This window comes from Siphateles boraxobius, unplaced genomic scaffold (assembly GCF_051911475.1).
Source record: "Siphateles boraxobius isolate OS27281-9 unplaced genomic scaffold, OSU_SipBor_1 9, whole genome shotgun sequence".
Lineage (NCBI taxonomy): Eukaryota > Metazoa > Chordata > Actinopteri > Cypriniformes > Leuciscidae > Siphateles > Siphateles boraxobius.
In genome coordinates, this window is record NW_027509219.1 from 23638656 (window position 1) to 23665759 (window position 27104).

The window sequence follows — 27104 nt, forward strand, 5'->3', positions numbered from 1 at the left end:
TTTGGCCATCACTATCCGGAAGCGCTCATCTAGGTACCAGTTTTCATACATTTCCTTTTAAAGAAAGTTTCTTTTAAACGTTATAAGTATTTGATTTTTTAAAAAGAAATTTTCATAATTAAATATTTTTTATAGTTAAATCTTACACGCTGTTTTAAGATAACACACCTCCTTCTAGACTCATTCTAAAAGAACTACAAGTAACAGTATCCCGTTCTGCATGACAGCCTGGAGTTTTGATTCAGCCAAGTGAATCGAATTGTTTGAATCTGTTCATATAAAAGATTTGTTCACTGACCTTTCAGGTGACGCCATACTGGAAGTGGATTTTTTTTTGCCTCTGTATGTTTTCGTGTTGGATTGGGTTTTTGTGTTGTTATTTTTTTTACAGTCTATGGTGTTAACACAATAAATACTCCATGGGAAACACGGGTAGACCTTAGTTAACAAAAGTACTGTACATTGAACTGAACCAGCGATAATGATTCATTCACCTAAAAGATTCATTCAGAATCACCAGATTAATTCAAAAACGAAAAACCACTCGCGCATGCGCACAGGTCTCAGTTGTCAAACGGTGGTTATGGAGATGAACGCAGGCAACTTCTATATTTGGGTAAACAGCTTTGAAATTTCTTCCGTCAAATAGTGAATATTAAGACCGCCCATTAAGAGTTGTATGTGGCTAACGTGTGGTTTGTGATAAAGGTCCTTATTGTTGTTTTGGAAGAGTTGAAACCGTAATGTGACTGTTACTGTTTGATTAGCTAGATTGCACGCTAACGCTAAATACTTAAATAACAATCATTGTTATGATTAAGGTCCTTCATAACATGCACCAAAACTCAAAAACATAAGCAATATTTAAGTGTAACTTAGACCCCTTATATTACACTGTTACAACAGATATTTACCAATCAAATGTGGTAACTTAATGGACTATTTTATAGCTACAAATGCGTTAAAATAGATATACATTTCATTGTTATTGTCTAATTAAAAGTTAATTTTATAAATGTTATCTTTGTGTAATTTCTTTTCTCAGCCAAAAGATAGTTTGATTCTATAGATAATTGGTTACTCTAAACTCCTTGCTAAAAAATCCAGCATAAACCAGCAGAAAATTCCATGTTGATCCATGCTGGATGATCCTGGTTAGAGCTGGTGTAGTGCTGGTCTAGCTGGTCCATCAGCACTCCCACTGGTGCATGTAAAATGACCCCATTTTTCAGTAGGGTATACATCAAAATGACATAGTCCTGGAGGAAGGAACTTTGCAAATATTTTATCTTTTGTTAGAGTGCCGGGTGTTATTTCAATGTGTCAGGAGTGCTTTGTGATATTAAACATCATGTTGTGTTCATATCCCGATTGGATCTCAGGAACGGGATGCCTCATAAGATAGGCTTTACTGTGATCAGCTGGTCTGGTCATGAAGGAAACTACAATGCCAAAAAGCTGATGGTCCACGCGCCCACCGTCACTGGCTGGAGATCCACTAGGTTAATGAATTTTGTATTAGTTGTGTATGGATATATTTTATATTTGCATCTATTTTACTTAAGGTTAGAATCAAAGACAAACTATCAAAGTAGGATGGATTACTTTGATACATTAGAACTATCAAGGCTATTTAATAGCTGATAATAATCACTTTATTAGCTGTTTATGGTTGCTATTACAAAAGATTACAGTTCTGAAATGCTCTTTAAAAAATATTTAATTGTAATTATTTTGTGTAGGTTCTGTCCATTCCCTCAGGAAATCATTCTGGAGTTGGTTGAAAGATGTCGCATAAGAAAGCTCCAGCTACTGGCCCATCAGTACCTGGTCCCGTCCAAGATCGAGTTCCACATTGGAGATAGACTACCAGAGTCAAGCTCGCATCAGCAGGCTAATATTCTCCATAGATTGGGGTGAGGAAAGATTTAAACATGTTCTGGTTCTCTGTTCTGGTCACTATCAAAGGATAATGTGATCAATAAGACTGTATTGAATGTGCTGTGTTGTTCAGGTATGTGTCTCTGTCTGACAATGAGAAGACTGGTTTCAAAGCCAGAGAGCTGAAGTCAGTTCATGTTGATGCTGTTGGGACTTACCTGAAGCTCACCTTTCACAGAAACCATGTTAATCAATACAACAACTACAATCAGGTACAAACAGATTAACGTGGGAAATTAGGGTAGATTTGTTTATTGTAATTATGTCATTGTCATGTCATATGATTTCCTAAATTCTAGGTTGCATTGGTGGCTCTAAATATTTTGGGTGACCCTGTGGATGGAAATGACATTGGAACAGCAGTAAGTAACTGTTTGTTTATGGAATTGTTCTCTTCACATCCCCCAGGTGGCGATGGATTACTGTTAATCGTTTATTTGATGTTTCAGCTGGGAATGTTCAGCTTCACTTTTCTCATCTTTTTCTTTTCCTCATATGGCTGCACAACCAAACAAATTTAGCATGAGCTTGATTTTTTTTCTATTTTCTAAACTGTGGCTTGTTCAGTTGTTGTATTCACCAGAGACAAATGTTGCGAATGAATCCTCAATGTTTGGCTAAGCATTTGGATCAGTGTGGGGGTTATCATTCAGAACTGAATCGAGAATACTTTTGAATTCAAGTTCAGCTCCTGATTTAATTTGAGGAAGTATCATTTAAATAGTACAAAATGTTAAATTACTCACAGAGTATTTCCAGAAACATTAATAATGTCAAATAATCAATGTTAAATGTCACCTATAGAAATTCGTATTACATTTTTATATTATATTTTTTTAATTTATATATTATAATTGAATTTTCAAATATATAGCAAAACTATAATATGTTTTGTTTGCGATATAATGTTGACAGTATAAATTCATCAAAAAAAATTTGGTCCAAACCTGTATTAATTTCTTTCTTCTGCTGAACACAAAATAAGATATATTGAAGAATGTCGGTAACATACAGTTTCTGGTCCCCATTTACTTCCTGGGTTTTTTTTCTCTCCATACTATGGAAGTCAATGGGGTCCATCAACTGTTTGGTTACCCATATTATTCTTTTGTGTTCAGCAGAAGAAAGAAATTCATACAGGTTTGGAACAACTTGAGGGTGAGTAAATGACAGAATTTTCATTTTTTGGGTGAACTATCTCTTTAACTTAATAATGATTTGTGTGCTGGTGAAAAGGGTGAAAAGGACTATTGAAATTCCACGGCTTGCAATTGCAAACCATTTGCTGTCATTCCGGTTCGGAATTCAACATACATTGGCCAATTAAATTGAAATTCTACCTTGTGAATTGAAAAGAGAGACAATTAGTAGAAAGTAGAATTAGTAGATTTGGATGCTTCATTACCTCAAACCACTAAATGGATCTGCATTAATATTAATACTCGTATACATCAGTTTTTTTAGGGACTTGAGGATTCAATATTAATTTCACATTTAAATAGTCTTATATCAATAGCACATAACGAGCATTTCTGTATGTGTGTTGTGGTTCTTGAGCAGGTCTAAAGTTTTTTACTCAGTGTTGGAATGTGATTCTGTGTAATCTGAGTCTGAGCTCCATAAGCAGAGCTTCAAATCAGATCACTCATCAATATATCTACATCACTGCGACTCTCAGCACTCCCCCATCTCCTATTCACTCACTCCTGCTCCCCCTTCTTTCTTTCTCATGCTCTCTTTCTCCTCTTACTCTCACCTTGTCCCCCCCACCCCCTTTCCTCTATGACTTCCTCTCTCTCTCGTCCTCTCCCACCTTGCTAACAATCTCTGCATTGTTAATCTTTAATCCCTCTCTCTCTCTGTCCAGGCTGGAGTCTTATTGTGTTATCCAGGACTCTGATGATAATACGTTTTGGTTCACAGGCAGAAATCAAGATTTTTAACCTTTTTTTGTTGGAAAAAGATAATAATAGTTCAAAGACATTGAATGGATCACAGGATCATTCAGAATTTACTTGTATAAGTAAAATGTACATAAACAAACTATCATTTAAAAGTTTGGGATCTGTGAAATTTGTAAAAAACAAAAAACAAATGATGCTCTTATGCTCTCCAAGGCTGCATTTATTTGATCAATAACAGTACTATTGTGAAATATTATTAAAACTTAAAATTACTTTTTTCTAGTTTAATATATTATAAAGATTTATGTATTTTTTTTTATCATGTGATGGCGAAGCTGAACTTTCAGAAGCCATTACTTCAGATTTCAGAGTCACATGCTCCTTCAGAAATAATTGTAATATTCTAATTTATGCTCAAGGAACATTTCTTACTATAAATGTTAAAACAGTTGTGAACCTGTGCTACATAATATTTAGTGGAAACCATTCTACATCCCCCCCCCCCCCCCAGGATTTTTTAACGAATAGAAAGCTCAAAAGAACAGCATTTATTTGAAATTGAAATTGTCTGTAACAATGTAAAAGTCTTTAGTGTCACTTTTGATCAATATGCACCCTGCTGAATATAAGTATTAATTTCTTACAAAATCATTAAAATCTTACTGACCCCAATCTTTTGAAAGATAGTAGAAAGATATTTCTTTTTAATAAAACATTTTATGTTTCTTGTTTTTGTCCCAGCTAAGCAGGGATCAGCTGATTGATCAATATCTAAACAACAGCCAATACAGCTCAGCCTTGGATGGCACATATACTGGGTAAAAATTGAAGTTATATTGCATTACATTCAATTTGTGCATGCGGTCCTCTGTATTTCTCTTGGGTTTACTCTTGTTATCTTGCAGGCTCTCGAGTTATAAATGTGAATCTATCTCGCCCCTTGATGACTTGGCGTTTGACATGTATCAGGACCCTGAGGTGGCACATATCATTCGGCTGCTGGACAAGAAAAAACAGGACATGGTTCGGGAGGAAAGATTTGATCTGGCCAAAAAGCTTAAACAAGCTATTGCAGACCTGCAAAAGGTTATTAGAATTGCCTTCTTTGTCTGACATGTCTTGCACGTGGAGTTTAATAATGATATGTTACACAATGGAGATGTGAACCTGGAGTTGAGAGAGTTGAAATGCATTTCAGGAGAGCAGGGTATTGGACTCCTTAAGCCACGTTAATTGTAGCATGACAGTGCTTACTGGGCAAATCAAAAGGGTTCTCTTCTTCTAGAGTTTAACAACCTCTCTTTTCTTTTCTCTTTTTCTGTTTAGGTGGGCGAACGTTTGGGGCGGTATGATGTGGAGAAACACAGTGCCATAGAACGAGAGGAATATGACATAGCCAAGCAGAAAAAGGAACAAATGGAGGCTTACCGACTTACAGTCTACCAGCATCTGGAGCTCCACAGCCTGCTGGACATCAGTCAAGTAAACATTCATTCGTCCCATCACATTTACTGATACAGTGTACAGTACTGTTCAAAAGTTTGGGGTCAGTAAGTTTTTAGGAAAGAAAATTAATACTTTTTAATTTCAGCAAGGATGCACCAAATTGATCAAAAGTGTCAGTAAAGACATTTTGCCATGTTACGAAAATATATATATTTCAAATAAATTATTTTCTTTTGAACTTTCAATTAATCAAAGAATAATTTAAAAACATTGAAAAATGTATCATGATTTCAACAAAAATATTAAGCAGCATATATTTTACCAACATTGATAATAATAAGAAATGTTTCATGAGCACCAGATTAGCATATTAGAATGATTTCTAATGAATCATGTGACAGTGAAGACTGTACTGCTGAAAATTCAGCTTTACTTTATGGAATACATTAAAATAGAAACAGTTATTTAAAATTGTATTAATATTTCCCAATATTACTGTTTTACTGTATATTTGATTAAATAAACACATATTCGTTGAGCATAAGAGACTACTTTCAAAATCAAATTTATGACCCTAAACTTTTTGAATGGAAGTTTATATCCGTTCATCTATTTTCCATCTGTCCATCCATCCATTACACTTCTCAGAACTCAATGAATGACTTCCATCCATCCATATTCCTCTGTGTCTCTCTTAATTTATTTTTCTGCATTGAATACATGAATAATACAACTCTTGTGTTGTGAGGTCCCCAGCTCCAGTGAGATTAGTTTTCTGATATGGCAGTTTCCCAGCTCAATAGCGATTGTGCTGGTTCTCCTGATATCAGGTGCTTACTGAGGCCAGGAGACTTATACAGCAGACAATGAATGACTTGGAAAGTCATAGAGCGTTTTGTTTGTGTGTGACTTCCGTTTCTGTATTCCGATAGACCTTTATCTGTTCTGTGTGATTGGGTTTTTTTTTTTTTTAAACAATCACTGTCTGAAAGAGTTGTTTTAATTATTTCAGACATATTTATCTTTTTATTCAAGAAGCTTGAATATTGACCAAAATTTAAATAATTAAAATGTTATTTTTGTTGTTGTTTCAGATCCACAGAATTTCTGAACTTTCCAACTCTGAATTTCCCTCTCCACATGCTGGGACACAGAAACACAAACCTCATCCAGCGGACTCACCCACGAAGAGGAGACAGGGACAACATGTGAAGGAGACAAATGAGCAGGACACTTCAAAACCATTCAGCCCCAAACAATCAGTTGCCCCAACACCCCTCTCTCCTCCTCATGCTTCCAAAATTGATGTAAGTCTTGATGTACACTGATAAAACAGCATAAGAGAAAATGAAAATCTCATCTGCTTGCTCTAAATCATTACTTATGTGTCCACCTTCTTTTTTTTCCTCATTCATTAATATATCTTTCCTCAAATACAAGTTTTATGGGTAGTTTCTGCTATAATCCTCAGTCAGATTTATCTGCCTTAATGAAATGCTGCTTCTCTTTATTTCCATCAGTGGAGCTCCTTTTCACCAGTGCCATAGTCCAGCTCCATCTTCCCTGACACAAGGCTCTTTGTAGATTTATTATCTGAGCATGTGTGTGGCTTAACATGCTTGTCAGGGATTTGCGTTTGCTAGAGAGTTTTATGTTTCAACTTTTAATTAAAGGGGTTAAAGGTGAAGTGTGTAATTTCTGTGCTGCTAGCGTAGAACTGTCCCTAACCCTGCCAGAAGTCGAAATATCTGGGTGTGTTTACAAAAAGCTGGAAAAAATATTTTAACCAAAAAATGACACTCATAAAACTACAATTGTCTTTGAAAACCTATTCATTCAGATTGAATTAGCCTTCTCTGAATTTAAGCACTCTATTGATAAATGATCAAGGTTTCCACAAACATATTTAGCCGCACAATTGTTCTGAACCTTGATAAATAAGAAATGTTCATTGAGCACCTAATAAGGATAATTTGACAACTTTGCAATCTCAGAAATAAATTTAAATTTTATCACAACAGAATACAGATATTTTAAATGTAATAATAGTTAATTATATAAGTGTTTTTTTACTGTATTTTTAATCAAATAAATGCAGCCTTGGTGAGCATAAGAGGCTTCTTTCAGAAACATTATAAAGGGTTTATGCGATTATTTGTAAAGTCAGCTGACTAAGCGACGGTTTTTACAGAACGCGTTTTTTTCTGTTATAACGTGAGACGCAGGTCAGCGGAACGACAAAAAGCATTAGTCTAGAGACAAATTTTTTAAAAAGTTTAACTTCTTTTAACTTGAACGCTGCATTTTTAGAACGCTGCAAAATACGCAACAACGGTTAAAGACGCCCGTCTAGGACATGTTTACATAGAATAACAATGGAAAAGTAGCGCAGTGGAATGGAAAAACGTGTTCTGTGTGAACAGCCTTTTGTTAGTGCACCTTTATCACTACATGATCTCAAAGCTGGACAGAGTCACTTTTGCTTTCATTTTCGTTTTCCTGCAGGTCATTCTGTGAATTGGCTTTGAAATAACTTTTAAGATGAGAACACAGTTTGTGATGGGAAATTATGGGATTTACATTTACAATCATGACAGGTGTACAGGGATGACAGGTGCATCTGTTTTTCAAGTGTAATGTAAACCCTCAAGGTCTTTACATCTCAGTAAAGTATTATATTTATCCTTATCATGGAAGTACAAAAATATTTTTAGCATTTTATTTATTTTTGGCATTTCATTCTGTGCTGAACACTGAGCCAATTATTTTTCCTGATTTAAAGGGATAGTTCACTCAAAAATGAAAAGTAGCCCATGATTTACTCACCCTGAAGCCATCCTAGGTGTACATGACATTCTTCTTTCAGACGAATACAATCAGAATTATATTAAATAAATGTCCTGTCTCCTACAAGCTTTAGAATGAGAGTGAACGGCTGGAGAAAATTTGAAGCCCAAAAAAGGGCATCCATCCATTATAAAAGTAATCCATACAGCTCCAGGGGTTAAATAAAGGCCTTTTGAAGCCATGTGTTTGTGTAAGGAAAATACCCATATTTAAAACTTTATAAACTATAATCACTAGCTTCCGACAGATGGCCATACGCATCGATTTACGGTGAAAGACTAAAGCTTCAAATTTTTTCCAGCCATTCACTCCCATTATAAAGCTTGGAAGAGTCAGGACATTTTTTTATATAGCTCCTATTGTATTTGTCTGAAAGAAGAATGTCATGTACACCTAGGATGACTTGAGGGTGAGTAAATCATGGGCTAATTTTCATTTTTGGGTGAACTAATAACCCTTTAATAGCAAATAATTCTGGTAATGTTTTGTATATCTGAATTCAATGAATATTTTCTATGGGGACTTTAAGACCCCACTGTATATGAAACATAATGAGCATGTTCGTGTGTTTTCACAGATCAGCTCCCTTCCTTATGATGAGAGGCCTTTACCTGCTTTTAGGAAGAGGTTGAGTGATCAACCAGTCAGTGAGCTCGACGAGATGCCCCCTCTGACTGACACAAGCTCCCCACGTAGCCCTGAGTCCTCAGGACAACCAGAACCGCTCACAGAGAAAGCTCAGAGAGAGGCCAGTCTGCCCATCGAGATCTATGGAGACTGTCTGGTAAGACACACAACATTTACAGCTTCAAATTGGTTGATTTTATCCGTTTTTATTTTATTTATTTTTTACAAAACAGGGCTAAATTATTAATTCGCAAATTGTTCTGATCAAATTCTCAATCTCAAGTCAAATTGGTTTGGAATAAAATGAGATAAAGTAAATTTTGGCAGGGAGAATTATCTCTTGAAGTATTTAACATCACACTGAGATGTCCATCTATTACTGTTTTTTACAGTCTCACAGCACTGTGCAAACTCCTTACGACAAAGGTCAAAGAGCCAGCTGGTGTTTTCCATTTGTAAGTTTCTGGAATGTGATCCTCATTTATTTCTTTCGTTGTCTGTCTTTCTAAGGTGGCAGCGTCCTACTCTAAGACGTGGTCTTACAGGGAGGATGCTTTGCTGACAGTCTATAAGAAACTGACGGAGGTTCCACCCGGTACGCCAAAAGCAGAACTACGGGGCATGATGAGAGCAGCTGTGGTCCTCTGCAAGAAAGCGCTCACAGATAAACTGTCATCTGTACGAGAGCTCTCTCTCTCTTATCTTTATTTTACCTTTTTCTCTGATTTTATCGCCCTCTTATTTTGTTTCTCAGCCTCTCCTTCTCTCATTCTTTCTCTCACCCTCTCTTTCTAATTTCTCTCATGTTCCCTTCTTTTCAGTCTCATTTCAGGCCAAAGACAGAACGGCACCATCAGCACGACTGATAGTCGTGACTGTTTAGCAGGTGTCGTGTTCTGTCTAGTATTGTGGATTATCTGTTGAAGTGATACAGGCAACAAATGTAGTATAAAGCCTGGCTTGTCTATTCCAAGAGTAAACTGCGATAGAGCTGATTTTCTGCTAACGTTGGGTATGAGCGGGAGGAGATGGAACACTTTTAGAAGAATGAATGGGAGATTTGCTTAAATTGTAATTCTCAATATGGCGGTAATAGGAATGGGATTTCCTTAGTTAAACAGGCTAATAAGAGGAATGGTCTGCTTTTTTCCATTGGAACTTGGACATTCATTACCAGAACCTGCCTGTAAAATGTGTTTACTTTGAAAATTAATCTTGCAGTTTATATTTTTAAAAACTGTTAAATTCTAATAGTGATTTCTGTTAACTATGGCCAAAATGATCACTCAAAATCGATTTACACTGCAAGTCTTAATGCACAGATCCGATCTTTTGACCAGATCCGATTTTTTGGCCCGCCTGTTTACATTCACTGTAGACAGGACTGGTAACCGACATCTGTGTTTACATTAATGCCCTCACAAAATTATTTCCGGTGATAGTTTTACTATGCACATGGTAGACCCCGGTTTTGAATGGCCGTGCTATTAAAATTATTTATATGATTCATGTCGGGTGGTCATGATTATTTTCCAACATGGACAAGATAACAGCTGTCATGCCTCATGAATGTTTTGCAGCTCAAAATCTGACGGAAAAGATATATAGTCCGGAAATACTTGTTTACAGCTCAGATCTAGAATTCTGAAGTGAAGTAAAGTAGCCCTGTAAAATAAATAAATATATATATATATATATATATATATATACATTTTTATAAACCACTTTAACTTTTTTATAAGATTTAAAACCACATTTGGAAGTGGCTCAAATCGGATGCGGAAAAAAAATCGGATTGCAACTAATTCCGTTGTGTCAGATGTGAGTAAAAGATCGGATTTTTTTTTTGTGCCAGTGTAAACCCAGCCTTTGGTGTGTAACTTTATTGGGAACTATAACAATTGTTTAAATTGAATTTTAAGTCTGACAATCTGACCCTTTCTGATACAAGTGAAGGGATTGATTAAAATGAAAGACATATAGACCGTCTACTAAAGAAAATATCTGTCATCACTCATGTGTCTTAGAAAAATCACTGGTAAATTCACTAGTGGTAAATTCAAAATATTCTTTACATTAAGCAACCAAAATGAAAATATGAGGGAAACAATGACAATATTATAATTGTTTTTTATTAATATGCATGGCCAAAACAGTTAAAAATTTGAAAGCAATTTAAAAATAAATAAATAAGCAATTAGCAATTGTTTTGCATCCAGTATATGAGGCTGTTTTAAAAATGTAGTTTTCCTGTTCATTTTTGTACTGACCTCAGGCTAAATGAAATTAAAGGGTTTTGAACAATTTGGCATGAGTAAATTGCATTGAGTTTAACATGTTGATGAACCTTTAGCTTTTTTTGCATGCAAAAGTTCACTCTCTAGGCCTTGGGCATTCTCAAAGAACATGCATGTTTGTGGTTTTGAGGTGACAGCTGTGTTTTACCACCTGTCAGTCCTTGAATAAATCCCTCACGGTAAAAGTCGTGGCCTTAGTTTCAGGGTTTCATTCTAAACAGTTTTAAATGGTTGTACTGAGAGTCTGAACAATGTGCCCATTGAACATTCCAGTGACCCCGTGGTTATTTAGTTAAACTAACACAGCATAGAATTTAACTGTGTGCTTTAGCTAACCTGTTGACGCTACCCTACACCATGCGTTGTTGTAAAGGTCTCAGGCGGTTTCTTACACGGCTTCTGTGTGTATTTACTCCTTAACTGAAATTCTGAGGAAAAATGGTTCCAGATGGCTCTAAAATTAAACATGCAATGTTTCAAAATGTAATATTCAAGATTTTTTTTGGTTAGATGGTCATTTGTAGTGGGTACACAGAGGTGCTTACATTTAGAATCTCTTAAACTCTGTCATGAGGAGTAAAAGTTTTTAAAATAAATGGGAAACCTGATTAAATAAATTACATAAAATAATGTGAAATGTGACAATATTGAAAATAAACCCTGCATGTGAATTTTTGTATGTAAAGTAACAACTGTCTGTTTGTGTCGCATTTTAGGTATTTCTTACATCTATGAATCTGCTTCGAATGATTCTGAGTGAGTTTATTCCCAACCATCAGCTGGGCAAATCTGAGATCAGTCACTGTGTGGAACAGACTTGGAATAATCTGCTCTTTAGGACTGGAGACTCAATCCTGAGACTCAGAACACTTGCTGTCACCTTCATACGGGTCAGTACAGACTTTTGAAATACTTTATCTGTATTCTGTATGAAGTTACTCCTGCAGCTATTCAGGTCATTGGGTGTTGAAAGATAAAATTCCTTGCTCCGTACTGAGAATCTTCATAGATGAGTAGGAGTGGATACTATCTGAAGGAATGCCATACACTGGTGGCCTTGTAAAATGAAGTCACCTGTAAACTGTAATTCAATAAATGTATTTGTGGTTTTCTGTAAGCGCGAATGGAGATCTTGTCTTTTACCGTAACCCTGCTGTAAGATTTCCTCATTTCAATCTACCATTTTTATCTGATACAATTTTATAAACAGGTCTGGCCACAAAACGTCTCAAAAACTCTTAAAAAGAGTTTTATGGCTTTCCATCCAAGTTTATTAGGTCTTCCTCATTCTATAGTACAAAAGTTAAAAGAGTGAAGGACTTTTTAATTAATCATATCTTACATTTATTTCTCTTGCAGGATTAACAATTAATGCTTTTGAAACCTTAATGTTTCCATACACTTTGGTCAAGGTCAGTCAGTGTGTGTCTGAATCATCTCCGAATATAACAAAAGGAGAAACGAAACTAGGCAGATATCTACTAGATTTATAAACTCATGATTTTGAGTAATCAAGAAGTCCAGTTTGCTTCTGCCTAGTAACAGAAGGGTTTGCTGGATTATACATATGAAGAATTGTAGGGAATGATGTAATGAATCATGTCACCTTTGCTATGCTCCTATTCTATAAAAACTCTTGTATTCTTTTTGCTGGTGAGATTCTCTCTGAAATTAGTCTGAGATCCACTGGCCGTGATTAAAGGATATTCAAGGACATTGTCTGGAGTCTGTCTAGTAAATGCTGCGCAGCAGGTTATAGGACACTAGAGATCTTATTCCCGAGTACTAGTGTAAAAAGGGACGAGACGTCCGACTCGAAGCCGGTTCAGTTGTCGACTGTAGACGCAGTACTAGAGTATAAATATTATTAAGTGTCTACTGTAGACGCTTGGGTGTTGACTAGAGAGGCCCCAGGTAAACTTAAGTCAGGTGCATAGGGGAATTTCTACCACAACAGGTATAGCTGCGCATTTAAATTTTAATTTAATTTAACAAAAATATTGAAATATTGCATTGAGTGGCATGTCTGAAATTTTCATCCAAAAAATGCTCTCTAGGATGGGGAAAAGTCACACAAAAAGTTGTAAATTATGGTTACCTGTATTCATTGTGTTTTTAATGTACTTTAAAAGATTTTTGGTTTTGTCTGATAAAAAAGTATTTGTCTTTTTAAAAATGTAATGCAAATGCTGTAGTCTAATTGTTTAGCCCGTCATGTAGTCAATTACACAATTTGTCATGCATACTTGGACACATAGACACTCGTTTATACAAAACCTGCTATATCTCCATTATAAATGTTCATGTAAATGTAATTAGCATTTTATTATTTAGCCACTTACAGATAAACAGATACAATTGTGCACAGTTGGATATGACAAGCTGAAACTGCAGAATGTTTTCCAGGTAGATTGACTTGTTGTTCAAGTATAGATCATCTGAGACAATCCTGAACTACTTTATCTAGTCAGTCATCATGTTATATCTGATAGTTTTCTTGTGAAACTGAAGATGTTTTACCTTTTTGTTGTTCATTAAAATAAAATAAGCAATCCGTTTGGCATTAAAATAAAACAGTGTTTAAGTGACAAAATATTTCTTGTTTGGAAATTACTTTTCATAAAGAGGATTGTTGGTTTCTTCTGATTTGGCCAAGCATGATTATTTCTTGTTTTGTGTTCTCATGACCACAATTAATCCGCTCTCTCTCTCTTAAACAAAAAAAGACAAAAAAAAATCTTTGTTCACATCTTTTAATTGTCGTCTTTCGAAAATCATGCCTTAACCTAGACCATGTAAAAGTACTGGCCCCTCAAGTTGTCTGGCAATGAAAGGAACAATGTGTTTAGTGTCCATCACTTGTGACACTGATGACACTTGAGTTGGTTGTTGATGAACAGGTAATAACACTGTCAGCATTGTGTGGGAAAACTTCATTGTACTTCTGCACAATAGAAGTAAAGACATTTGTGACTAATGCTTCTGGATGGTGGAAACAGTATGTCAAAGGCCACACCTTCTGATGCATAATATAAAACTCTGATACCAGTGCTTCAGAATATTATAAATCATACAATCCAACATTGTTAAATCATATTCACTCATTATTGATTAAAGTTCTTAAAATGTCTTTAACATTCTTAAAATGTCAACTGACCATTTTCTATAAATAACACATTATTATTGCAGTCTCTCTTAGCAATATATATATATACAATACAGGTCCTTCTCAAAAAATTAGCATATTGTGATAAAGTTCATTATTTTCCATAATGTAATGATAAAAATTAAAATTTCATATATTTTAGACTCATTGCACACCAACTGAAATATTTCAGGTCTTTTATTGTTTTAATACTGATGATTTTGGCATACAGCTCATGAAAACCCAAAATTCCTGTCTCAAAAAATTAGCATCTTTCACCCGACCAATAAAAGAAGTGTTTTTAATACAAAAAAAAAAAAGTCAACCTTCAAATAATTATGTTCAGTTATGCACACAATAGTCAATACTTGGTCGGGAATCCTTTTGCAGAAATGACTGCTTCAATGCGGCGTGGCATGGAGGCAATCAGCCTGTGGCACTGCTGAGGTGTTATGGAGGCCCAGGATGCTTCGATAGCGGCCTTAAGCTCATCCAGAGTGTTGGGTCTTGCGTCTCTCAACTTTCTCTTCACAATATCCCACAGATTCTCTATGGGGTTCAGGTCAGGAGAGTTGGCAGGCCAATTGAGCACAGTAATACCATGGTCAGTAAACCATTTACCAGTGGTTTTGGCACTGTGAGCAGGTGCCAGGTCGTGCTGAAAAATGAAATCTTCATCTCCATAAAGCTTTTCAGCAGATGGAAGCATGAAGTGCTCCAAATCTCCTGATAGCTAGCTGCATTGACCCTGCCCTTGATAAAACACAGTGCACTAACACCAGCAGCTGACATGGCACCCCAGACCATCACTGACTGTGGGTACTAGACACTGGACTTCAGGCATTTTGGCATTTCCTTCTCCCCAGTGTTCCTCCAGACTCTGGCACCTTGATTTCCGAATGACATGCAAAACTGAGCAACAGTCCAGTGCTGCTTCTCTGTAGCCCTGGTCAGGCGCTTCTGCCGCTGTTTCTAGTTCAAAAGTGGCTTGACCTGGGGAATGCGGCACCTGTAGCCCATTTCCTGCACACTCCTGTGCACGGTGGCTCTGGATGTTTCTACTCCAGACTCAGTCCACTGCTTCCGCAGGTCCCCCAAGGTCTGGAATCGGTCCTTCTCCACAATCTTCCTCAGGGTCTGGTCACCTCTTCTCGTTGTGCAGCGTTTTTTGCCACACTTTTTCCTTCCCACAGACTTCCCACTGAGGTGCCTTGATACAGCACTCTGGGAACAGCCTATTTGTTCAGAAATTTCTTTCTGTGTCTTACTCTCTTGCTTGAGGGTGTCAATGATGGCCTTCTGGACAGCAGTCAGGTCGGCAGTCTTACCCATGATTGCGGTTTTGAGTAATGAAACAGGCTGGGAGTTTTTAAAAGCCTCAGGAATCTTTTGCAGGTGTTTAGAGTTAATTAGTTGATTCAGATGATTAGGTTAATAGCTCGTTTAGAGACCCTTTTCATGATATGCTCATTTTTTGAGACAGGAATTTTGGGTTTTCATGAGCTGTATGCCAAAATCATCAGTATTAAAACAATAAAAGACCTGAAATATTTCAGTTGGTGTGCAATGAATCTAAAATATATGAAAGTTTAATTTTTATCATTAGATTATGGAAAATAATTAACTTTATCACAATATGCTAATTTTTTGAGAAGGACCTGTACATATCAGTTAATGCCTTGGAAATTTTTATTTTGAGCGTGTCTGATGTGACATTCCAAGCATTCCATGTGGGTGTGCTTGACTATGTGACAGTTTAGTTATAATTATTAGCTTATTTATATCGGCCAGAATTTTAATATTGTTGCATCCCTATAAAATACATGATACACTTTCCTCTCCAGAATACTATTTTTAAGCAGCAACAGAGACAGTGTCAACCTCAAGCAATAAAATGACCTCAGAAAAAAAAAATTAAGAAATGTTAATATAAAATATTTAATGTTTTATAAAAAAAGTTATATATATATTTACAAATTTTTTACACTAGGCAGACTGGCTTTGATTGAAATACCTTTTTGATGATTTATAAATGCTTAAAAAAGAGTTTGTGTTCTGTAACTTCGATGTCGTTGTGTTTAAAGCTGACTTTTGGGTGTGTTTGCAGGAAATGGCTTCTTTTAAAGAGGTAAGAGCTCTGCAGATGGTTCCTTTGGAGCTTGTCAAGCCCTTGCAGAGCAGTGTACCCGCTAGACTGGCGCTGAGCAGACTGGAACTGTTGGAGAAGCTTCTAGAACATCTGGGCACCAAGAACTCTGGCTTCACCCTCGACAACGTCATGCGGGTACTGGCCTTACTTCCCCTCTTTCTGAGGAAATGATCTCACTGGGTGTCAACCCAGTGGCCCTCTTCTCAGTCAAGCTGTGTGCTTAAGTTTTAAAGCTTAAAAAAATCTTCTTTAAAGTAGTAGCTTAAAAACTGCAAATGGCTAGTTAGATTTATCGGCCACTTGATATATGAACGACTATGTGCTAGTCTGAGACCACACACACCCACTGGCTTTAGGTGCCAGCTGTGGTAGTGAATGTTTGTTGTTGGGTGCATGTACAAACCTTAACTGTAAGGTTTGCCTCTAAGAGCACACAGATATTTGATATTTGGGTTTTTTGGGCCAAAATATCACAAATTTAAAGGTTAATTTCATTCTCACAGCTATCAATAAGATTCTTGAGGGTTTCATTAGACTGAAACAAAGTGGCCTTTGTATGACAGAGTGGGTGTATTCTACCCTATGTAATGTCTGTTACGCACAAGGGCTGTTCTGACAGCCAGTTGCATATCCATGGCATAGTTTATGAGATTTATCCAAGCATTTTCTCATTCTCTCTCTGTCCCAGCAGTTAGATTTGGAAAGCTGTTTAGCTGTTAAACTCAGGGTCTCAGTTACAGAGAGAGTATTCTCTTTTAAATTGTTTTTATTTTGGGATTTGTGCACCCTAAAGTATATTTGCAATGCAAACTTGTGGCAGTACTGCAACAGAGACTGTGAAATTTCACAAGGATCTGCAGTGTGCACTGTGAGATTTCTGTCCGTGTTCCAGTTGGGCTTTGTTGTATTAAAACAACGGCTACTGATTCTGTGCTAGCTTGGAAATGTGCCTAGGTGGCCTAAAGTCTAATTTTCCTCCACGTGGTTAAGTAAGGAGGGTAAGGTATTATATGAAATAATAAAATTTATCAGCAAAAGTTATATATATATATATATATATATATATATATATATATATATATATATATTATCATATATTATCATATATTATCATATATTATGATATCATTTTTAGTTTTTTTTTTTATTAAGACAAAATAGTGTCAAATTTTAACATTGGCCATTTATTGTTACCTGCCATAACATGACAATAATTATTAGCTTATTTATATCGGCCAGAATTTTAATATTGTTGCATCCCTATAAAATAACTTATGGACTGGATATTAAAGGGGTAGTTAACCTAAAAAACAGAATTCTCATAATTTTTTCGCCTTCATGTTGTTTCAAACGTTTCAAACCTGTATGACTTTCTTTTTTTTATGTATATAAAAGCTGTTATATAACTTCAAAAGACTTGGAATATAACACATTAGCTGTATGGACCACTTGTGTATTAAAAAAACTTTTTGGTGCTGGACAGATGCTGGTCACTGTCCATGCTTTTGTTGTATAGAAAAAAGCAGCTTATATTTTCTATAGACAAGTCATACAGGTTTGGAACCACCTAAAGAGGAGTAAAAGATTACTCTTTTTTTTTCAAAAACTTCCAATAAATCAGCTCCTAAATCTCTTTTAAATATTTATTGGATCTGTCTGTTAGTTTGGCCCTTTTCATTGGTGATCTCCCACAAAATGGGTTGCTGTAAATTACATGCAGGGATGGCTGCTAAATGCCTTCTGCCTGCTGGTTTCCTGGGAGATGAGATGGGCTTCAGGGCACAGCAGAGAGGCGATTGAGTTTCCTTTAATTAAAATGAGAGACCCAGAGCCTGGGAACACATGAATGGGATCTGTATATGGAAAAGGGGAGAGAGAAAAGTGAGGGACAAATATTTTTAATATAATAACTGGAGTTCATATACAGCCTTTGCTTCACACATTGTAAAACATATTTAGGGAATATTTTATGTTTATTTTTTTTCAGTATGTAAGAATTGGTTGATTTGTTATTGTTGTCATACACTAGTCATTCACTACCTTTCAAAAGTTTAAGGTAGGTACGATAAAAAAAAAATGCTTTTATGCTATCCAAAGCTACATTTATTTAATCAAAAATACAGTAAAAACTGTAACATTAGAAATATTACCATTTAAAATAACCGTTTTCTATTTTAATAATATTTATTCCTGTGATGGCAATGCAGAATTTTTGATGATCCTTCAGAAATCATTCTAATATGCTGATTCGGTGCTTAAGGAAAGAAATTGAAAACATAATAAAATATTAATAGTTTTGTGAAAACTGTAATATGTATTTTTAGGATTCTTTGATGAATATAAAGTTCAAAAGAACTGCATTTATTTTAAATAGATTTTTTTTTAACAATGTAAAAAGTATTTTACTGATCAATTTTACACATTCTTGCTGAATAAGGTCATCAATTTCTTTCAAACAGACAAACATTCTTACTGGCCCCAAACTTTTCAAAGGTAGTGTATCTATTGTACATTTACTTCCTTATATTTAAGTTATTCATTTAATATATTTGTGTGATGTATGTTGTGTTAGTTTCTGTCAGGTGGATTAGAGCACAGCGCTGCCTCAGTGCGTGAACTCTCTGTGAGAGTTGTCCAGGATATGTACCGTCTTCACGGTAAAGCGGTTTTGAATTATCTTCCACCTGATGACATCAGCACACGTAAAAATGTCCTCTACAAGAACCTTTTCGACTCGTTTGCCAAGATAGATGGAAACAACAACAACATGCAGGTAAAATCGGTCTGGAGAGCATTATTAGCCTTGTGTTTCACCATTTAAAAACTTGGAATGTTTGTAAGTGGGATACTGCATTCGGTTTAAAGAGTCTCTCTATGTCTTTACATCAGAAGACAAAAAAAGTGTCAGAACGGGAAGATGGGGAGCGAGAGAAAGAGGAAATCAGGAGTTTGCAGGAGCAGCTTTCAGTGCTGAAGGAGATCAGTGTAGGTATAGTGGTCAAAGGTGGCCTAATCTCTCTTCTGTTTTGTTTTTATGGCCTTTTTTATACCTGGCATTAAAGGTGAAGTATGTAAGATTTTTTCAAATGTGAAAATACATTCTCTTAACCCAGTTTATTGTTCATTGAACACTATTAGTATTCTATTCATGGGTTTATTATCGCCCCCAAAAGTTTAAACGTTGAGCCCTCCAGGCACCATCAAAACATTAAGAGCAATCTGCTCAGATCTGTCGATCTCTGTCCAGCTCAATATATAATGAGAGTTTTGGCCGTGGCTACTGTAGCTGGCTGGTGTGGGACCATTGCTTTGTACACATTAGATGGGAAAAGACTTTCAGCTTCAGTTACAGAAGTGCAAGCCAAAATTTACTTGCACCTTGTGCAGATACGTTTTATGGGTTTATTATAAAGTAAGACGCTCGTGTTCGCTCTAGAAAGTGTTTGCCTACTCAATTGCTTACTCATGAAACATAGCAACACAGTTAAAAGTATTCCTAATATTTAACCTTTTATTAAAAGTACCCCACTTTTACCTGTTGAGACATGCCTTCACAGGCACCTGTAAGAGCTGTATTTGTGATGTTTGAGTTGGGGGAGGCGCAACACGCGAAAGGGGCATTTGCAAGGTTGTTTTAAGATATGGTTTATTTTTGTAATTCCACTAGGTGCCCCTAGTGTTGCAGAAACTACATACTTCACCTTTAACATTTCCGTTTCTGGAAGTTCTTTAGCTGGATTGCATGTGTACCTTGGACTCATTGGGTGAAGAGGCCATCAGATGTACAAATAGATAAATCCATAAGTGCATTAAAGATGTGAATCTGTGTTTTAGGAGAAAGGAAAGGAAAATTCCAAAGTACCTGAGAAAAAATCTGAGAAGGCAGCCAAATCAGGTGTGTGTAAACTGATGTGTGTGCGTGCTGCTGAGTGCATAATGTAACTGTCTTTGTGATCTGTCTTAGTAAAGATCAATTAAAAAAATCAATTTAATTGCAGCAAACACTGCAAATCATGCACAAGCTAGTCTTCCCACCATTCACATGTCAAGAAAATGTTGACAACATCTCGATTTTGTTCTTAATGTTTTTGTTTTGAGGCTTAGAAGCAGGAATGTGTCGCTACGTTAAAGAGTGAGGATCAGACCATCATTCTTACTTCTAGTCTGTCTGAATGCTCGATTCTGAATGACTAGAAGGTGTGAAATAAAATCGTTTAATGCACAGGTAGTTCCAAGTCAGTTTTATCACTATTTATTTTTACATGTACATTACAGAGTTATTGTAAATTATAACTAAAACTATTAAAAATGTGTTGATTAAAATAAAGCTGAAATAAAATAAATAAATAAAACTTAAACTTAACTGTAGAAATGTTGGAAGCTAGCTTTGGCAACTAACTGAAATAAAAGTTTAAGTACTAAAATAAATAATATTGAAAAATGATAATAAATAAAGCACATAACAACATTTCTAAAATTACTCAATATTACTAAATACTATAATAGTATATAAATAATACTAAACTAACACATGTACATTCCTGCAAACCTCGAACGGTGAAGTCAATCTGGGCTGCGTTTCTCAAAAGCAAAGTGAGCTAAGTTGAACTTAGTGACCATTGTTGGCAGTGGTTCTACGATCTACTTAGGCCTACGACGATTTTAAGAAACGCAGCCCTGAACTGAACGTGATGGATTAAATATGTTCCTCTATGTTTCAGCAGTTGTTAAGAAGGTAAACCAGTCTGTCCCCGCTGATGTGAAAGACAGCCAATCATCTGCAGCTAACTACTTAGACAAGTGAGCACCTCTTGTCACTTCTTTAGGGTTGATTCTCAACTGAGCAGTCTAATTCTCCCAGTCAGTGGAATATCCATTTACACAGAGTCTCTGGTTTAGTAGTGCTTTGCAAATGTCAAGTCTTTGTCTTGTATAGTTATTATAAATTTACAATTATAATCACACCAAGACATCTGGAAAATGATAGCATAATGTCAATGGTTTCTCATTTAATGAGTTTGTCTTTATACTGCTGGGAAATAGTCTTGATAGAATGGCGAGTGAGAAATGAAAGATCAGATCAGAGTTGATGCTGGTGCTGTTTTGTGTGTAGTCTGTGTATTTTCTGTGGGGAGAGAGATGCGTCATTCACTGAGGACGGACTCGACCTGCACTACTGGAAACACTGCCCGATGCTGCAGCGCTGCCTTCAGTGCAGACAGGTACATACACACACACACACACACACACACTACTTCTCACTGTCCAGAGTGTGTTAATGTAGTAGGTTTGTGTGTTTATTAGGTAGTGGAGATTGCGAGCCTGACAGAGCACTTGCTGACAGAGTGTGAGCGGAGGGCAGATTTCACCCAGTGTCCTCTCTGCTCCGAAGCCCTTCCCCGAGATAAGCTAACTGAGCACGCTCAGAGCACTGCTTGCGATCGTGAGTCCTTTGTGTGGATGCACATTGTTTTTACTTCATGCTCATCAAGAAACCACACTCAGTTCTTTAACAAATGTAAGTCCAGGGTCCAAAATTAACATTTGGCAGGTGAATTGATGCAATGCCAGTAAATATTTCTTACTGACCATGGAACAGTATTTTGGAGTGTATTTATAAAAACAATCTGTTGTTTTCCTTGCATATTGTGATAAACAGTTTAGCTTATTGAGTCAGTCGCCACATCAAATACTAGATGCTTATCCTCTCTTGTCAAGCACAAACATGCTTTTTTTCCTCATATTTTCTTTTTGGCAGCTTAGCGAGAGAAATAATTTACATGGCACGTCATGGATTCTTTAAGAAAAAATGCTTTCCACTCAAGTGAAAGATTTAAACTGGCGAGTAACTGAACCTTATACACTTGTTAAAGGCAATTTATACTTGCATTTGGTGCTAGCTAGTGTTAATTTTGGTCCCTGTCTAACACTCTAATTATGCATAAAACATTCACTGTCATCAGATCTATTCATCCATGTAAAGTTCACACTTTCACATGACATGACAATGCCAATAGGAATTTACAGTTTGCATAACCTTTCACAACTGCAGACTTATTTCCGAACAATGTTGGGTTATCTCTGTAAGCGGTAAATGTTTTTTTTTTTGACAGCCTGCTTTTTTCTTTTTTTTGTGTGCTGTTTTGGGGAAAAAGTAAGAGCAGTTTTTGTTCCTGGTCATGGATTTATTTTTTTGTCTTTTTGTCAGCACCAACTTCTGGAGAAAATTGTAATCACTGTCCTCTCTGCCATGAAAACTTCGCCTCGGGGGAGGAGGTGAGATCACACACAAACACATGCTACTTTACATCATCAACTAATTAACTTCAAAATCAGCTGTCACTATTTGTTAAGTCTAAATAACACTCGTATTACTTTATAAGAGTATTTAAACACAGGGTTCTTGCAGTCATGCAAAATCTGAATATATATCATGCAAATCATATATGCATTTAATTTAAAATGTGTAAAAAGTCATTTCCAGGCCTGGAAAAGTCATGAAAATTAATAAAACATTAAAATGAATAGAACATTCCTGTTCGGAATTTAAAATTATATTTATTTCTCTTTGAGCATTGTCTTTGACAGACAATGTATTACCCAATCAGTGTTTGACTTGTCCTCTGTATGAAATCGGTTTTAGTAATTTTAGTACTATTTTTTTTTCCATCTTCACTTTTATTGTATTGCAATTTAATTGCAGTTAATGAAAAACATTTTAATAGTTTTAGTTAACACTGGTGCTGGGAATACATTAGTTGTTCTTGATTTAGCTCTTTTGTGCATTACTAACTTCTTTACAATGGCTAGGAAAACACATCATCCTATTTGGTCAAGTAATTTCATTCAATCTGAAATGACAGAACATAGCAGAACATCACAATATATAAAGATATATATAAAACTTTTGAACAGGAAGACGTGTACATCTTATGTGTACAGCATTGTGTTTCCTTCTGGAGCATCAGTGAATGTGTGCACCTTTTGTAACAGTTATGTTTGAGTCTCTCAATTGTCCTCAGTGTACAAAAGATACAAAACATTTCCAAATCATACAGTCACTCCTGGAAAGAGTTTAAATATGCAAAATATGCTGGGAAACTAAAGAATTTGCATGACCTGGAGGATTTTTCTGAAGAACATTGGGCTGTTTAACGGTTTATGACAAACAAGGGACTCAAGAACAACCATCACAAAAACTAAAACAAAAAAACAGTCATGGATCATCCGGTTGCCGACAAAGTTTTAAGAATCAAGTGAATGCAAACTTTTGAACAGGGTCATTTTTTTAAAAACATTTTTGGACTAACATGACTTCTACATGTAGTCTTTTATGTAAAATATCTTATTCAGGACAGTACTAAATAAAAAAAATAACATCAATTTTTATGATGACTCTTATTATGTTAAATATCATTAACACTTTGCAGTTTCTGTAATGTATACAGTTAAGCCCAAAATTATTCATACCAAGGTCATATTTTGAGTTAAAGTGCAAAAAAGTTGTTACCATTATAAAGAAACGTTTGACAGCTGTGAATAAATGCTTTGCCATTGATTATTGAGAAAGGGTATGAATAATTGTGGACAAAAAATAGCCAATATTCTTTGTTAATATCTCTAACACAATGTCTTGCTTTCTGTTGTCTCCTTTTTGTGCCATTTCCAGCCAGAAGATTCCTATTGGTCACTTAAAAATTCACCATAATTAAAAGTTTGGCCTGGGTATGAATCATTTTCAGCTTAGAGAGAGAGAGATGATATTATATCTAAGGTTTGGGAATATAAGAACACTGATATGAAATCAAGTCTGAAACCAACACCATAGGCACAGATTATTTACACAAGCACCCATGATGATAAGTGAATGACTCCAGTATTAAAGTGAGATTTACAGTGTCTCGCTCTCTCTCACACACATGCACCTCATAGAGTAATGTAACAGTGCGTGTCTTGTGTGTGCAGGCCTGGAAATCTCACCTCACGGGACCTAAGGGTTGTAAACAGAACTCACGGAGGAGAGCGGTACAGCAGAGGACTCTCTCACACACACAAGGTGATCATTAATCTCTTTTAGCCTCAATGAGACCTTTACAACACCACACTGTCCCCTACAAGCCCCTATTGACCCACATCGCTTCATAAATCACATATAGATCCAAACTGCCCCATGTGGCCTCCACAATGCCCCAATCTTACCACGTGCACTGGTAATGAATGAACAGTTCAGCATTTAATTTTTTTGTTCTCGTCAAATTAAACATGGTGTTTACTTTGGCTAAACTCTATGCAGCATCACAACAACTAATGTACTCAGGTGTTTGTGTGTTTGCATTTCTCTTACTCTTTGCCCTCAGGAAAGACAGTCAGCACAGGTGTAGCTAGAACAACAATGGTCATTTCTGAGTCCAAGGTTCGAGGGCTGGCCCGAGGTAGTCGAATCCCGGCTCCTGCTTCCAGAAACAACAGACACACCAGAAATCCTCCAGGCAAGGCCTCTACCCTCCGACTACAACAGGCGTGACGCAAAGATTGCATGCTAACTCTAGTAGTATTGCTGGATGGAATCTAATGTAATCTAACACTCAAATCTACTTCATATCAGGATTCAAATAATGCATTATTGCACTCTTATTGCTGTACCGATTTAGGAATATTCATATAAGACACAAATAACAATCAGCATCATTTTCCTGAGCACTCGCTATATCAGGAACACCTCATATACAATTTACCCATAACTGAATGTACAAAATCTGAAATATGCGTTGATTGCTTGTGAACAAATTGAGCAGGTATGCAGTTTGTGTTCTGCCCTGTTTACCTTTCCAGGTCTGTTTGAGAATTTTATTCTTGTATATTGTTTTATACTTGTTTGTTTAGTGTGTGTATGTGTTTTATGTGAATATTGTTATTGTAGCACCTTGATATTTAATGGTTTTTAAAGCATTACTAGCACCACGGCCAATTAGCCTTTGAAAAAAAAAAGTGGTTTCTGTCCAAGAGATTTGTACTTTTGACGGATTATCATTGTATTGGATTCGGAAACATTCTTACATTCTCTGTTTACATTTGCCTTGAAAACAAACAAACAAACAAACAAATATTTCTTGGAAAGGCAGAGGCTAATTCAATTGCCAGAACTGCTTTGATGCTTTTCAGAGAATCATGACATGGAACATAGATTGTGCCAATACATGAGACTAAAGAGCCAAGAGTGATGTCATTGCTATTTGATGATGATATGTTTGGTCTTTGCGTTTGCTTCAGTATTAGAATAACTCTTGGCCTCGTTTGTTATTGTGCAAACTGTTTTGTCTGCTGTGTGTAAATCCCAGGGTATGATATGCATCGAACTATTCTGTTGTATTTATTGCGTTAAAAAGTGAATTATTCGGTCCAGTCATGCTTATAAAATCATCGAGACCGAAGATATGGAACAAAATGAAATATTGTCCGAGTGGAAAAGGCTGATTCTGTACCTGAAAATAAGCCATAATGTCACTTTTAAAAGTGTAGACTGAACACAAGTATGCAGTCTGAGTTTACCTATAGTCAAGGGACTTCAGGGATGGAATATTTAAAAGGTACAACCCCAAAAGTTATTTTTAAGAATGTTTGATGAGTTATATTACTGACATACATCAACTCTTACAGACATGTTTCACTCATGTATAGAGTATTACTGAGATGTCTAATATTTAAAAATCAACTATTTATTGATTTAAATAAGTCAACCTAAGCAATTTTTTCAGTGTAGAGAAAGTGTTCTAAAAGTGATAACTCTATTTGTTGCACAGATGGCGGATGCATACCCAAATAGTATTCATTTTGCAATCAAAAGTCTGAAATTCATTCTATATATAGATAATATAGATTATAATGGTAGAATATCATAGGATATTTTTTTGTGTGTTTGCTTTAATATTTAGATTTTAGTCATAGTACCAGAATTAAGAAGCACAGCACTGGTTCCAGTCAGCAAATGATGCACTAATGTGTATTGTGAGTTCTTAAGGACATGCTTGTGAATTTACAGGTCATTTAGTCTGGCCACTTTCCCTGCATAGCTTTACTATTGTCTGTACAGACTGTCTGCACTTAGATGTGTAACAAGAGTTTGAAGATTTATACTGCTAATTTTAAGTGTAATATTGTTACCATATAGAAATTCTTTATTGTAATTTGAATGGTCACAACACATTAATTATATGCCCCTCAGCTCTTTGTGCATTGATATTATCGGAAGCTAATATCTGCTTTGTAGCTTTATTTGTTTGAAGCCCTTTTAATAAATGTATTTGAATAAAGTTTTCACATTATTTTTTTTTATCTGAAAAATACTCCACGTTTAGCTTTGTAAAAGTTATTTGATTGCGACACACACCAAACCACAATAACACCAAAACACAATATGACAAATGTAAGATTGATGGTGTTGATTAAGTGTCATGGCCATGGGGTATTATTTACACAAAAATTAAAATGATGCATCGCAGATCAATGTAATAATTTACTCAACAGAGTAGCCTACCATAGAGAGCATTTCAATTAAATTATATTAAATTACGTTGAATGGAGCCTAAGATTTTTGACAAAAGCACCATAGGAGTGAACACTGACTTAAATTTCTGTCTGTTCCTCACTCAACGCTCAAGGTTTGACTTCACACATAAAAACACTTTTTATATATGGTGCTTAAAATCTATACTCCATTCTTTCTAAGAGTGACCAGAACATTCAAAATT

At 35.8% G+C, this 27104-nt stretch overlaps 1 protein-coding gene across 2 annotated transcripts; it reads left to right on the plus strand.

Annotated features, from left to right (window-relative positions):
- Positions 1-545: 545 nt before the first annotated feature.
- On the plus strand, positions 546-26666 carry cep104 (centrosomal protein 104). 2 transcript variants are annotated; one of them, XM_077224390.1, is made up of 22 exons: positions 546-616; positions 1383-1502; positions 1743-1916; positions 2015-2153; positions 2241-2303; positions 4587-4663; positions 4751-4931; positions 5172-5327; positions 6386-6598; positions 8716-8922; positions 9276-9443; positions 11779-11952; positions 16315-16491; positions 18929-19129; positions 19246-19341; positions 20191-20251; positions 21078-21156; positions 21470-21578; positions 21661-21799; positions 22565-22632; positions 24322-24412; positions 24714-26666. In XM_077224390.1, the coding sequence occupies exons 2-22, from the start codon at positions 1390-1392 to the stop codon at positions 24878-24880; spliced, it is 2853 nt and encodes a 950-aa protein (XP_077080505.1). In that variant the 5' UTR covers positions 546-616; positions 1383-1389; the 3' UTR covers positions 24881-26666. The 2 variants fall into 2 exon arrangements, with proteins under 2 accessions (XP_077080505.1, XP_077080506.1); XM_077224391.1 differs by having other exon boundaries at positions 21081-21156.
- The last annotated feature ends 438 nt before the right edge of the window (positions 26667-27104 follow it).

Coding starts and splice junctions, on each gene's coding strand:
- cep104 (XM_077224390.1), top strand. CDS start 1,390: ATGCCTCATAAGATAGGCTTTACTGTGATCAGCTGGTCTGGTCATGAA. Junction 1,503..1,742: donor ACTGGCTGGAGATCCACTAG/GTTAATGAATTT, acceptor TATTTTGTGTAG/GTTCTGTCCATTCCCTCAGG. Junction 20,252..21,077: donor TGAGAAGGCAGCCAAATCAG/GTGTGTGTAAAC, acceptor TCTATGTTTCAG/CAGTTGTTAAGAAGGTAAAC.